The sequence below is a fragment of the Talpa europaea genome (assembly GCF_964194135.1).
Source record: "Talpa europaea genome assembly, chromosome: 2".
Taxonomy (NCBI): Eukaryota; Metazoa; Chordata; class Mammalia; order Eulipotyphla; family Talpidae; genus Talpa; species Talpa europaea.
The window spans coordinates 97,880,006-97,895,534 of NC_140068.1; the positions used below are offsets into that span (position 1 = coordinate 97,880,006).

General features: G+C 42.3%; 1 protein-coding gene across 1 annotated transcript; it reads right to left on the reverse strand.

Moving 5' to 3' along the window:
* Window positions 1–8,610: 8,610 nt before the first annotated feature.
* Window positions 8,611–15,256, reverse strand: LOC311188009 (mamu class II histocompatibility antigen, DR alpha chain; the record flags this gene model as incomplete). Its single annotated transcript, XM_084259322.1, has 5 exons — window positions 8,611–8,765; window positions 9,041–9,322; window positions 9,853–10,113; window positions 12,707–12,819; window positions 15,174–15,256. 5 exons carry the CDS (start codon window positions 15,254–15,256, stop codon window positions 8,611–8,613), a joined length of 894 nt encoding a protein of 297 aa, XP_084115448.1.
* Window positions 15,257–15,529: the final 273 nt, after the last annotated feature.

Sequence of the window (15,529 nt, forward strand, 5' to 3'; positions counted from 1 at the left end):
GACACTCTCTGGTAATTAGGTGGTGATGCACTAGCTCATGCCTGAGTCCTGACAACTGACCCCTCAGGACATACAGCAGATTAAATGCGTAGAAGCGGGCACTGTAGCACCCAGGTGGAGTGGTGTATTGTCACAGACACAGGATTGCCCTTGAAATACAGAGGCTTGGTTAATAGAGTAAGAGCTTGTTCTATGTCTCAAGGTGACTGTCAAAGGGATCTGGGGCCATCCACCAGAATTCCCAACTAGTCAGGAATTGGCAATTTGATTATGTTGGTCTCCTCCCTCCAAGTAAGGATTCTAAATATGCATCACTTGTGTGAACACTCACCTGCACTGTCTGAGTTTTCTCCTGTCACCACGCAAACCAGGCTGCCACCACTAGGGTATTTAAAAACTGATCACAACGTACATCTACCTAGTCAACTAGATAGTGATGGGGATGTGTGAGGGTGTCACATTTCAAAGATTATGATATACAAAACCGGGCAAAAGAATATGATAATAAATAGAAGTTTTATTGTGACTATAACCTGCAAGCATGAGGACTGAAGAAAGGAAGAAATGATTATTAAGGCAAGATATACTTCCTAACAGGGTAACATCTTGATGGGTGGAGTTAAGTATTGTCCTAGACCTTAATACATTTGAATGATCAACAAGCAGGATCTGTTGGCCCCTATGCTAGAATGGGAATCCTTAGTGAGACACCAATATTACAAAGTGGAATGCCCTCACTCTCACTGTGAGTCAATGTGCTCTGCTTATGAGAACACCAAGCTCCATCATGCCTGGGAAAGAAATTTTCCACTGGAATTTGTCATGGCCTTCCTGTGGGGATGGGTGAGTTTCTTCACATCCCTGATGTTGGAGACCTACTTAGACCTCCTTGGGATCTCATTGTCCTGCTGCAAGTTGAACCTGTTGAAACTCATTAGACCTGCAATGGAACACATTCCACTGAAGGTGTTGTAGAAATCCTGGCATTTTACCCAGGCAGAGTTAGAACAAGTGGTGCTTCAGGAATGGGGAGGTCAGGAGACGCTTCATTACTCATGTGGTTTAAAGACAGACCAGCTTGACTGGCTACCAGCCTCTTTTGAAATGCAACTTTGCTTAGATAGGAGTGCTGAGGCGCTGGCCATGACTCTTTGTTATTTTCTTTTTAAAGATTTATTTATTTATGCATACAAGAGCTGGGTACAGACCAGAGATGTGGGGAGGGGGGCAGGTGAGAGGATTCACCAGAGACAGAGTGGGGAACAGAACATGGAGACTGATTAAAGGATACTGCTGAGGGGAGCAGTGGGCAAGTCTGGAGAGGTCTGCTGCGCCATGTGGGTTGTTCCCTGCCCTGCTGGAGGGCATCAAACTCTTGCTGCATAGGCTGTGGACAGCTTCATAGGTTGTGTCTCAACCCCTTGCACCACCAGGGAGGCCCTGGCCATGAATCTTTAAAAGGAAAGAGCCGTAAATAAGCAAACTTGTTAATTATGCCTGCATTGGCGTGTTCATTGCACCTGAGCTGGAAGTTCTCCTAAGATCTTTATTATATCCATTTGCTAAATAATATATTTTCTCATCAAATAGTGGTGTTGATGCCCTAGCTCAAGTGGGGGTCCCTGTCTGGCATATCCACCCCCACCCCCAGTCCATCTCATGCTTGACAACATTGCCCCCCCAGCCACCATGTGTGGTGTGCTGACCCAAATCAAATTCCTAAAGCTGTCCATCTCCTGCTCATAGGCAGGTGGGCATGTGTAGTTTTCCACTGGTGCCATCATTTGACTGCTGGCTATGTCTCCCCCGTTGCCTGGAGAATGTGACAACACACATAAAATTCACCCAACAAGCCGTAAGTGATCACTGCCAAAGCCTAACTACTGAATACTGAAATGTCTCTAATGAGAAGTTGTTCATATAAAAACCTGCCAACAGATGTTTAGAGCCACTGTATTCATAATTGCAGCAAGCTGGTAACAAATAAACTATCATTCAATAGGTGACTGGACAAATTGGGTGTATTTCTCCAATGAAGATTATTCAGTGATAGAAATAAACTATTAAGCAATAAAAGATATGGAGAAACTAAGAATAATCTTAGGATATATAAACTCTATACCATATGATTTCAACTATATGGTATTCTGGAAAAGGAAAACCTACAGAGACAGTAAAAAGACAACAGGCTGCCAGGGGTTCAGGAAGAGCAGGGGTTCAGGAGAGAAATGACTAGGTGGAGCTCAGAGAATTTTTAGGTCAGGGAATGATTCTGTATGATACTGTAATGTGAGATAGATGGCATTTATGCAATTGTCAAAACTCACAGACCTGTATAGTACAGCATGAGCCTTAATCTAAATTAAGAAAAGTAACGAATAATAATGATTTAGTATCGGTTAATCAATTATAGCAAATGTCCCACACAAATGAAAATAATAGGACTACATATAATGCAGGAGGGTATAGGAGGTTTGTGGGAAGTCTTCTTTCTGCATATTTTTTCTCTACGCTTAAAATAGACTTTGCCATTGAGAACAATTTTGTAAGTATTTTTTTTTACATGGCAAGATATAGATTTGCTTTTTTCTTCTATACAGTTTGAATTCTAGTAATATTGTATGTATACCTATTTATTTTATAAAAAAAGAGTATGTAAATGAAACACCTGTGGCTATTCAGTTTTCTGAACCCTTTGTTTCAATTCTTTAAATCATAGGTACAGACTTGGTATTTATTAGTAAGTCTGATAAGATTATTAAATGGTAGACTGAGGTGCACTAAGAATTTCAAGAATTTATTTGAGCAAAAATTGACTCAGATCAGACAGTGTCAAACTAAAAGTGGTTAAGAGCTTTCTGTCAACAGGAGCTAGGAAAGGTTTTCACAGCAAAGATGGAGTGGCAAAGCAAAGAAATAATTTGATTGGTTGTAACTTAAGTGGTTGTCCTACTGGGAAAGACCTAACTGGCATGTCATGATTGTTCTAAATTTTGCTCTCTGGGATCTGAGTGCATTTACAGGAACTGACTTTGGCTTAGGCTTGTGTTGCTTCTGTAGGCTACTAAGGCATTAAAGCCACTTCAGTCTAGTGACTGCTTTGCTTATTTACTTTAACAATTCCCCTGTCTTGGTCATTCATGTGAGGATTGTTATAGAATTTCTGGCCTTTAACCCAGGCAGAGGAAGAACAAGGGGAATGGTGAGGTCAGGAAAAGCTATATTACTTATGCATGAGGTCTCAGACCTGGGTTGACTTGTAATGTCTGAGGCCCAGTTTAAAGACAAAGTGTTCCTTTTATACATAACTGTCTTCATATTTGTTACATCGATAACATTGTTTTTCAGCAAGCACAACCATTTGCTGCAAAGTCCTCAGACAAGGGGAGGGGACAGATAAAGGGGGAAAGATCCAGGCCTTTGGGGATGGCCTTGGAGAGATAGACCAGCTTGGCCAGCTACCACCCACTTGAATTGTTACTTTGTTTAGCTAAATTTAGTCATAAAGCCCTCTAAGGAAAGATTTGTTAAGTGAGCAAACTTGTTAATTACAATTGCATTGGAATGTTAACTCCACCAGGCCTAAGACCCTTTCACAGGGAGCTTTAATAATCATTTGCTCAGTGGTTAACTTTCAGGGTGACCAAAATTTTGGTATTAGCAGCACTCAGTTACTATCTGGTTTAAATTCTTATTTCTCTGTGAAACTCACAAGTTATGATGTCAGGTTCTTGGACAACCTTCGCTGTCTACTTCATTTCTTACTTTGTTTCTCCAAGTGAGACCAGGGAGACTATACTGATGAGTATGAGAAGGATTATACCAAGAGAATGAAATAAACTCCTTAGACAAGGCCCTTGAAATACAAGCCACTTGGTATCAAATATATCAAAGAATTTATCTGAAGAGGCATTAACCTGTTTTAATAAGTGGCTTCTTTATAATTTCTTATACTTCAGCTTTTACAATTTTATAGGTTTTGATCCAAGTACAGCAGGAGGTATTGCTATGACACAGCCACCTTGTTCAGTCAACAAGTAATCTACCTCAATTATATCATCTAAAACCAATTTATCAGATCAAAATGATCATTATGCCAAAGAGCATATTTTAGGGTGCAGATTGTGCTTACTTTGCTCTCCTAGATCATTATCAGTTTGTAGATATTTTTAGGAAAAAAGAATTATAACTTTTATAATATCAGTACTCCTAAACATGGCATCTAATTAATTTTATTGCATTTTTCTTTAATTATTGTAATAATTCTATATGCCAAAAATTAGCATCACTATTTTCATGAAAGGCTAAATGGAGTTTCAGAGATTCTAGTGAATATATAGCTTCAGACATTCTAGTGAGTATATAGCTGATAGGTAATAGAGCCAAAATGATGTTCAAGTTGATACAGGGCTGTTAGGGTCACTAAAACTGGCCAAGGACACTGTCCAAATAGTTTATCTGTCACTGTCTGAGTTCTTCACTGGTGCACAAAATTGCAAGACTGCTCAGGTTCAGAGAACATAATGGGATTTATTTAACAAACTAGGGAAAAACAAAGATTTATTGAGGCCAAAAACGGCCCCTTACACTTCACCCTAAGCAGTGTCCAGTGTTTTTAAAGTCTTAAACACTAGCACTCCAAAGATGGCATCTTCCAACCAATGAGGACACAGAGCTCCTCTCCTGAACAAAAGTCCACACTCCCAAGATGGCGTCTTCCCACCACTGTGGACCTGGAACATGCCCAGCCAGACTATTGGCCAGGTTCCAACTCACAAAAACAACTGGAAGGCACAGCAGGAGATGCTCCCCTGAGCTGCCAAGATGTCTCATCCCAGACAAGCAACACTCAAAACAGCTGCTGAACGACCCGAAATGGCCACACTGACCTAGCTCAGTGAGGTGTCTGGCTCTAGGCCTTTGCCTTCCCTGCCTGCTGTAACAGCATCAAAACTGGGGGTGGGGGGGGTGGGGGGTGGGGGTGGGGGGTGGGGGTGGGGGGTGGGGGGGGTCTTGCCGGCCCCCGCACCTCTGCACCCCTGCCATGTACCTGGTTGCTGCAATGCATGTAAAGCTCAATAAAAGCCTGCGAAAGCCACCAAGGGCTCCAGCACTCCTTCTTTGCCCTTTCTGCTGAATCATAGAAAACCTGCTCAGTGCCTATCCTGCCACTACACCAGTCTATCACACTGTAATGGATAATCTGGAAGCTATGAGGTAGGCTCTGGTTATTATTTTTGTTTACATTTTTTTAAAAAATATATTTTATTTATGTATGCGTACAAGTACTGGGGTACAGGCCAGAGGTGCGGGGTGGTGAAAGGATTCACCACAGACAGAGTCTGGCAGGCCTCCCAGTCCCTGGCAATTCTTCACTCTTTTCCGAGCTCTCTCCTGTTCTTTCTCCTGTCCTCTCTCCTGCATCAGCTGCTTTTGGCAAATATCAATACTGACACAATGGCCTACAGAAGTAAACAATACAACTGACTATAACAATGTAATAAAATGTAGGTGCCTTCATCAGGCATGCAATCCTAATGGAGGGAGGGTAGAAAAGCCTGAAAATCATTTACTCTACAGCAGTATTGTGCAACTGTCCCAGTCCGGGTAGTTTCATTGTCAGTTCTCGCAGGCAAAAAGATAATTTTGAAGACTATGGTGGAATTTGCAGGACTTTAATGCTGAAATAGAGGACTTACATACATAGGCAGGTAGAGAGAGACTCCAGCACTGAGAGGGACAGAACAGCACCTCCCCTGCCTAGCCCCCTTTACACTGTTAAGGGCCCATGGCCATACAACTGATACATTATTGCAAATGCCAGGCCCATCTGTTGTTTGCTAGATGTCTGAGTGGTGGAAAATACAGCAGTTCATGGTATGGGCTGTTTGTTATGTGGACTGGGAAAAATAGCCTGAAACTAACCTGATTCACTCATTTTCCTTACAGGTGGGCAAGAGAGTTGCTCTGGTTATCACTGTAGAAAGAACTATCAAGTTGTAGTTTCATAGACAAACGAGAAGTGGCTTATTATATTCTTTCCTCCCATTTAATGACATAACTGCACACTTCCTTGCTCAGCTTCTCCACTCACGGACACATCTTAATTTTTTTCCAAAGGAAAAATCATGGCATTTTTCTGGTAATGAAAAAGGTATTCAGGACTATGTACATTCCATGGCCAAGTTTATTAACGGGCAATGCTGGTCATCAGTGTCCAAACCTACAATTCATTAATTCTGGAAGGGGTGATGCTAGTAAGTAAATCCTCTAATGTGTATGGCTCCACCTCTATTTTGCTCCTCCCTCAATCCCAAATGCTCCCCACCATCTATCTCCATATCAGAAATTGAAATCTGGGGTTTGAGATTCAATCTATGGAGGATCTGTAATCTATGGAGGATCTCTCCTGCCCAAAAGAGGGTGGAGCTGAACAGGGAGAAGAAAAAGCTAGAGAGAAGACTGGAGAAGAAGGAAGCAAGATGGGAAGCAAGAAGGAGACCTGTAGGAGGCACATAGAGCAAAGAGATATTTGAAGAAGCTGTATTTACTACTTGGTCCTGGACTGGTTGAAACAGATGTGGGTGAGAGACCTGTGGGGAGGTGGCAATGGCAGCTTTTATCTTGGTTTTGATTTTTCTCTTTTCCTCCCAGATTTGTCTGGCTGTTTCTGATCATTTTCTATGGGTCCATGCCAGAAGGTGCTTTAGACTTGTGGCAAACTTTCTTTCAGGCATTGCTCTGGGCCAATCCCATTGGGGTGGACTGTTACCCATGGGGGATGGGTAACTTTGATTGTTTGATATAGAAATTATATTCTTTGCCCTTTCTGTATTGTTCACTAATTGTATTAAATTTCCTTTCCATTAAAGTTCTTATATGTTTTGTCTTGATGCGGCAGATGGCAGAACCTATTTAGAGCAAGCAGTGGGGGTTCTGGGGTACCTCTCTCTCTGCCCTGTAACAGGTCCAAATATTTTTTTGACTTGGAGTCTCAAGAAACAAAACCAGGGCCTCCCCGGTGGTGCAGCGGTTGAGCGCTGGGTTGTGAAGCTGCCCGCGGCCTCTGCGGTGCCAGTTCGATCCCCGATGGCTGCTCCCCGGCCACCAGAGGAGGGTCCCACATGGCGCGCAGACCTCTCCTGCCTCCCACTGCTCCCCTCAGCAGTGTGCTTCGGTCCTTCTTCCTGCTCTGCTCCCCGCTCTGGCTCTGGTGAATTCTCTCACCCTCCTGCGCTTCTGACTGTACCCAGTGCATGTATAAACAAAACAAACAAACAAACAAACAAACAAATAAATAAATAAAATAAGAAACAAAACCAGATATTGTGAAAGTATTTAGGTAGAAATCTCCCAGCAAACAATCCTTACTCTAGGGCTTTCCAGATGTGGATTGGGCCATAGTAACTGCATTTCTTTCAGATGCTCTTCTTGCAAATGCAGAATAAGATCAATTCTTAAATGAACCTAGATATTTTTGATTAATTACAGAGCTTAAAAGATACACTCAACATTCAGACATCTTAGGATAGAAGGATTGTATATGTTCCTTGGTCCCCATGAAGAACTGACTCATCACCAAATACCACCTAAGAATAGTTTATTATATTCAGAAAAATCACAACCGTATTTAAAAAAACCCAAAGCAATAAATATATAGGAGATGCCACCAAAGAACATTCCTCTGGGGTCATCCTATATGTCTTATGGGTGGGAATATATGGTAAGAATAAGAACATATTAGGAAGTAAAGGGAAATTACCCAAGATGGGGTAATAGACAAGGCAGGAAGGCATCCTCAGTCTTAGAGAAGTTACAGGTCTGGAAATTGGTGAAGAATGGTTGTCTTCACTGTAAAAAGTTGAAGTATTGCTGGGTTGATAGTGTTGTGAAAGCAGAATTTTCTTCGCCAATCTTTTCGTTAGAAAATCCATTACCTGTGCAGGACACACAAAATTACCAAAGTGTTTAAACTGAAAATTTTAGTTCTTTCCTTCAGATTCCTTTTTCTTCTCTATTAATCCTCTGACTTTGGAAAGTGTCTTATTCATCTGCTCTCTAGTACATACATCTCCAACATGAACCACTATGCCCTGCTCTCCAAGTGAGCAAGAATGAGCAGACCATGCTTTACCTTCTCTTAGAATTTCCGATGCCACTTTTAGATGAGGGGAGCAAAAACTGGGACTGCCTCTAAGAGATTTCCATTTCTGTAGTGAACATATCCTAACCCAAAGTAGTCAAGTTCTGAGACCTTATGAACTAAAAGTTTACCTCAGGAAAGGAAAGCCATCAAGTCCTCAAATCTTGAAGGTGACTTCCTTAGATCACCGACTCAGCATTCTAGTGTGAGCAATAGCCTTAGGTATTGGAGATAATTTCCAAGACAAAAGGTGTGGTCTAGGTGCACAGGTATGGAAAGGGATGAAGGACCATGAAGCTTTGGGATACCACATCATGTCAATGTCTGATTCTGTCCTAACAAAGATAAATCAAGAGATTTGATTCTCCTTCCTTTTCTCTTAAAGGCATCTTATGATTTTGTTCCAACTCTGTTTCTTTCCCTGGGATGTGTCTTTCTCTGAGTACTCAAACTCACCTGCAGGTGCCTCACAGAGGTCCTCGACGTTCAACAGCATTGCCTCTGTGCACACCCTTGATGATGAGGATGGTTCCGACGATGATGCCCACCAGACCCACGACCAGGCCTAGGATACACACCATGTTCTCTGTTGTCTCTGGAGGGGGGGTTGACTCTTCAAATTCTGGTGAAAAATAAAACAGTAATTTGTGTGTTGGAGAGTGGAATTTATATGGGGTACTTACTTAAAAGAATAGTTATTAGTCAGTTAAAGAAGAGGAAGACATAATGATGTATTAAGGGAATTACAGATTAGAAAATGGGAGAAGCTGGGTAATGGGAAAAAATAAGGAATGAGAATTGCAGCATCTGTTATGAAACAGTTAGGGGACTCAGGACCTGACACATGAATTGCAGGAGGATACCACAAAAGCAAGTGGATTGATGGATGGTTCATACCCCAGTGCTTGACAAGAGGTTGTTCCAACCCCCAGTGGTCCACCTTGCAGTCATAGACATCCTCAGTTGAGGGTATGAAGGGAAGATAGTAGAACTTGCGGAAAAATTGATCCTTCCTGGGCAGAAATACTGTCTCTGAGGTTCCCACGGTGACAGGTTTTCCATTCTGAAGCCACGTGACATTGAGGGCTGGTGGGGAGAACTTGTCGATGAAACAGATGAGGATATTGGGTTCTCCCAGTTTCACAGGATTTTCTGAGATTATAGTCACCTCTGGCGGTACTGGGAGACAGACAAGTGACAAATATTAGTCTTTCCTGTTTGAGGTCACCCCTCTCCCTCCAACTAAAGCTGAAAAAGCAGTTGATAGTATGTCTTGAGAGTCTATGTCACAGTCTCAGATAACCTCTGATATTTGCCACACATCCTCCCCTCCCATGAGCTGGAATCAGAATGGACGTATGAAATATACAAGAACCTTATTCCTAGCTCTTCCCCAGGAGAGATTCAAAGCAATGACTTTGGGTGATTTGTTTGCATAGACATCAAGACATATGAGTACATCAAGAAAGGAACAGGCCCATGAAGTTGTTTGTCCTGTGGCATGAAAATTTAGGGCTGCTTATGGCAAGTTAAGTCCCTGAGAAAGAAAGCCAATCACTGTAATCTAACGAAGAAGTGAAACACTATTTAAAGCCACAATCCCATATCTAAGAGTGCATGAAAAGGAAAATTAGTCACAAAAATATAACAGTTACCAAATCTATTTAAAGCAATAATTCTATGCCCACAAGTACAGCAGAAAGAGGTACCATTGGCGCTTGCGGTATTGTTGGAGTGCTTCTTAATGATGCCCAGGTTGGTTTTGTCCACAGCCAGATTGGCCAGTGCACCCTGAGCCTCAAAGCTGGCAAAACGTCCAAATTCTTCAAGCCGCCAGACTGTCTCCTTCTTTTGCCTATCCACATGGAAAATCTCATCACCGTCAAAGTCAAACATAAACTCGCCTTCTTCTTCAGGCGGTATTTTGTCATCAACCATGAAAAACTCAGCCTGGGTGATCATATGTTCCTCTGCAAAGACAGGGAGGGGGTTAGGGAGGAACTAAAAGGGGAGATTAGAGAAACCGGATGTGAAGCACAAACATGTGGGCAGTGGTAGTTTGAAAGAAAAGGGCAAAGTAGAATGCTTTCAAGTAGAAACTTGAAAGCAAGGGGCCAAGGATTTGTGGGAAGTGAAGCTTAGGTGAAGGACATCCTTGCTGAACAGAGTCTTGAGGGGAAAAATAAAGTGATTTTTTAAAAAAGATTTATTTATTTATTTATACAAGCGCTGGGTATAGTCAGAAGTGCGGGAGGGTGAGAGAATTCACCAGAGCCAGAGCGGGGAGCAGAACAGGCAGACTGACGATGTACACAGCGGAGGGGAGCAGCAGGCACTTCAGGAGAGGTCTGTGCGCCATGTGGGACCCTCGCCTTGCGGCGGGGATCTAAGCGGCACTACAGAGGCTGCGGGCAGCTTCGCAGCCCAGCACTCAACTGCTGTGCCACTGGGGAGGCCCTAAAGTGATGGTTTTATAGGGGATTTATTGAAGAAAATGAGGTTGGAAAACCCATATTTTTGTGAAACTGCTGTTGGCTCCATATTGCCAGCTGGGAAATGAAATCCAGCAGCAGTTCCCAAAAGAGAAATGTTCTCCCACGCTCTATCCTTAGGCCTTAAATACATGTAATACAGAATTCCAGAGCATCTCTGAGAGCACTGTAACTCTAAGAAGAGGAAAAACACTGTTGAAAAGTTTGGGTTCTGACTGAAAGAAGGATCAGGAAAAGACAACTTGTAGGCAAACCAAAAATCAGAGGCATACTGTGGCGGCGGGGGTGGGGTGGGGGGGGGAGAGGCAGAGAGTGGTCACCGCAGGGGAGGGAAGAGCACAGGGGACTGTGGTGATGGATCACGGATGCTGTGGTGGTGGGAGAACTATGGGGACCATGCCTGAAGGAAGAAATAAAATACTGGCTAAAAATTAACAACACTGTAAGAAAATAAATAAACTTAATTTAAAAAAAGTTTGGGTTCTGAACTCTGGAATCAAATTAAATTTTGACTTCTTACTGAGCTACTTACTTACCTGATGATCTTGAGTAGAATATTTTACCTATTTACATGTAATCTTCCTATAATAATTCTGCTGTGGTTATGTTTCTACCAGGGGTTTGTTGTTTTTAAGATTAAATGAGACAAAGTAAGTCATTTTACAGTATGTCACCAGGCCTATAACATCCTCTTTAGAGTCAGAAACTGCTTGGAATTTAAGGGTTAGATTCATGAAAAATATGACTGGGGTGTGAGGTAATCAGGAATTCAAGCTTGAGACCTTGTAGTGTTGTACAGCACCCACTGCCCTGGGCCCACACCCACCCTGTGATACCTCTGAGAGAGGGGTTCGGTTTGATTTGCCCTCAGCAACACACCTTTTCTTAAAGTTGCTTAAATTGAGACTGCCACTGTGGAATATATTCTATTATGATTGATACTGAGCGTAATATATACCAAGAAAGTGATCAACTTGAAATAAGAAAACTACAATTGGAGAGGATGTAACTCCTGCAGTGGATGTAGATGAGGAAGGGATTTTAAAGTCTCACTGTGTATTGACAAACCCAGGATTTATTTAACATTTGCCACTATGTACACACACACACCACACACACACACACACACACATTCTAGCTGTTCCCTTTTCAACCCAAAGGAAAGGTCCCTGTCTTTCCAGGTATGCATCACCATATCTGGCTCTTTCTAGGCAACAGAAACCTACAATTTCCTTCATGGATCTTGAAGTGGAGTTACTACTTCCTTATTTCCATCTACCTGCCATTCTCCATGGGTCATGTCCAGTGAAGGGTATCTTTTTCACAATATAGCATCGAAAGAGCACAATGCTTGCTCTGGTGGTGACAGTGAATAATACATTCTCCACTTCTTTATTCATTACTGTCTTGGGAATGTCACTAAGTGACAATCCCCAACAATCATTGTAAGAGCCACTGAAATGGAAACTATCGCTGTCCCAAGCGGCAGTAAAATAAAGGCAAGTCATAGAGCAAACCTGTTCTTCCTCTTCCTTTGGGCAATTGGTAGCTTTTTAGTGACTTTCTATTTTAGTGATCTTTAAGACTATGTTTGTGCTCAAAATATGCTGACAGGGTTCATATGTTAAACAACAATGACAAGAAAAACAACAAAACACTAAAAAACAACTACCTTATATTCAGTTCAGATCAGGTGTCAAGAATTTTTCATATTTTTTCTCACTTAATTCTCACATTACGTCACATTTTAAACTTTGCTAATTTTCCAGAAAGGGAAATTAAAGCCTAGAAATGGAGCTTGTTAATACCTACCAGAAAATATTTTCCCCTTAAGTTTGGCTAATCACAAATTAGTGATATTAATCAATCTACAAGCCAGCTGTATTCTTCTAATTTTGACTTAGTTTGTGGTGAGAACACTCCCAAGTAAAATTTATTATAATATTAGATTTAACACACATCACACCCACCACGTTGTCTTTCACACCATAGACAGGTTTACAGATGTGCACAGTTCATCCCCAGTGCTCTCAGAACTCTTGTCCTTAATCCTGATTCTCCCCACACCTACCTTTGATAGCCCATGTTTCTTGAAGTCTCACCAGGACAGCTGCGATGAAAAATCCTAGCATTGGGCCTCCGCTTATGGCTATTTTCTTCATGAATACTTTGAGGTCTGTAGAGCTTAAGAGTGGGCAGAAATAGGAATAACAGAGAATATAGGGTATTAAACAATTTGACTAATAAAAATGCAAATCTTTTGATCTGCAGCCAATCAGAAAAAAAAACTGTTTGCTATGACACATGTGTTGCTAGGGGAAGGACTCTAACAAAGGGCTCATTAAAGGAGATAGTTCTGTACTGTAGAAAAATAAGAACATTTCTTAGCCAAACAAACACACAAGCAAACAAAAACAAAAAGTTTTGGAAAGTGTTGACCACTCTTTCACAGACTCTTGTTCCAATGCATGTTTAAGGAGGCCGTACATCTGAAACACATCAGTGAGAATAGAATCAACGGAAACAGGGCCTCCCCTGGTGGCGCAGCGGTTGAGCGCTGGGCTGTGAAGCTGCCTGCAGCCTCTGCAGTGCTGGTTCGATCCCCGGCTGCTCCCCGGCCACCGGAGGGAGGGTCCCACATGGCACGCAGACCTCTTCTGCCGCCCGCTGCTCCCCTCAGCAGTGTACCTCAGTCCTTCTGCCTGCTCTGCTCCCCGCTCTGGCTCTGGTGAATTTTCTCACCCTCCCGCGCTTCTGACTGTACCCAGTGCATGTATAAATAAATAAATAAAATTAAAAATTAAAAAAAAAGAATCAATGGAAACACATTACAGTGAGAGTTAGTGGCAGACCCTCTGTGTTTTTGTGAAAGCTGGGTTATAAACACTAAAAAAAATTCTAATTAGGCTGAAAATCATTGTTTGCTATGCTTTCCTTAGATATTCTCATTGGAGGAGGTCTACCTGGGCATTGTGTATGAATTATAGCATACCCCATGAATTAATTGCTTAACTTTAATGAACAAACAATCCTATAATTTCTTTAAGTTATACTAACATATCTTAATTCAACAATTAGATTGCTTGGTTTATGTAATAATTAAAATTCCCACATTGATTTAAGATAAATCATTTATATCACTGTTGGAAATTTTTGCAGATAGGATTGAGTTTGGCTCTCTTTCCCACATGACTGTAAATTAGTTTGATTTTCACAGATAAACATTCCACATCCTTTCCACCTCTCCATCATAAATTTAATCTTAGGCTAATTTTCTCTTTTCTGGAAACCTGATAAAGGAAGATTGTGGCCTGGTCACCAGTATAAATGACTTTTACTTGGTAAATTGTATCTTGCTTGGGAAGAATATTTGATGGAACGATAAAAAAAAAGTTGGGAACACATTGTGTGGGCATCTCTGAACTTGTGACTGAGTGTGTCTTGCAGGGAGCTTGAAAACTGTACCTTTGGAACTGTTGTGAGAAGCACTGGCTCCAAGGGATGAGGACCCTAAGCCAGGGCAGACACAGGTGTAAATTCATGTCGATGCACCTAAGCTGTCACTTGGGCGTTATAGAACTTCCCCACTGAAGACAACCTTCTGAAGCTTCCTCCTTGACATACTTCTATCCCTGTCTGTAGTTTTCTAAGCTATTTACCCTCTATGAATCTGAGCATCAAGTGGCCTATTTGTGAGTCTGAGTATTTGTTTAAACCTAAAAAAAACCTTTCTGGGACTTCCTATATGAACCGTTTTCACTTTAATGCTTTTGCATGTGTGTGTATTTGGGCACATGCGACATGATGCGTGTGTGTGTTTGCAGAGGCCATACTGCTCGCTAAGCAGGTCTCAGTGAGCTCCTGCAGATCATCAGGGGTGCCCCTGTAAAAAGGTGTGTGGTGTCAGTGACAGGCAGGAGGATGTGTGCCTCTCAGAGAACTTGCTATGTTAGTGATCTAAAGGTTATGGTAACGACTGACAGAGGAAAAAACCTTTTTCCCTGATTGTATTTTATTTTTGTACTTTCACTGCCACCTGAGGCTAGTTAACTAAGTGGAAATTCTACACGTTTCCAGTTTCTTTTTCTTTCTTTCTTTTTTTTAAGATTTATTTATTTATTTATACAAGCACTGGGTACAGTCAGAAACGCGGGAGGGTGAGAGAAATCACCAGGGTCACAGCTGGGAACAGAACAGACAGACTGACGAATTACACTGCTGAGGGGAGCAGCGGGCGGCAGGAAAGGTCTGCGCACCATGTGGGACCCTCGCCCGGCAGCCGGGGATCGAACTGGTGCTGCAGAGGCTGCGGGCAGCTTCGCAGCCCAGTGTTCAACCGCTGCGCCACCGGGGAGGCCCACTTTCCACTTTCTGAAGATTCAACAATTTGGAAGATGTAATGGATCCCTTGATCTGCATCTGTGCTGTCTGGTTGGCCAGAGGGGATGAGCACATAGCTGGTGAAAAAGATCATACAAGGGAAAGCAGCCTTTCAGGAGGAAGTAGCCCTTGGGGACGGTATTGGGATGGTTACATACCTATTATCTCCAGCAGAGGGCAGCAATGATCTCATACAAATCAATTTGCCTTTGTTCGTGAGGTTGGTTGTCAGGAGCCACATGTCTCCATATGGAAGCTTTCTAGAGATGTGTTTGGGAGCAAAGAAGACAATTATCTACCACCACTTTGCCTTGAGCCAGGTGCGTCCAGTCAGTGAGTGAGGCCATTTTCCCCATCGCGATGAGACCGGACCTACTCCGCTAAGGGGTGCGGCTTTGGGAGGAACAGGTGTGTCCAAGGCTGTGTCTGGAACTCCGGGAAGTGACTTGTGTGTGGTCTCGAAACAAATATTAATTTGGATAAGGAGTCTTTTGTGTTATCATAATACTACTTT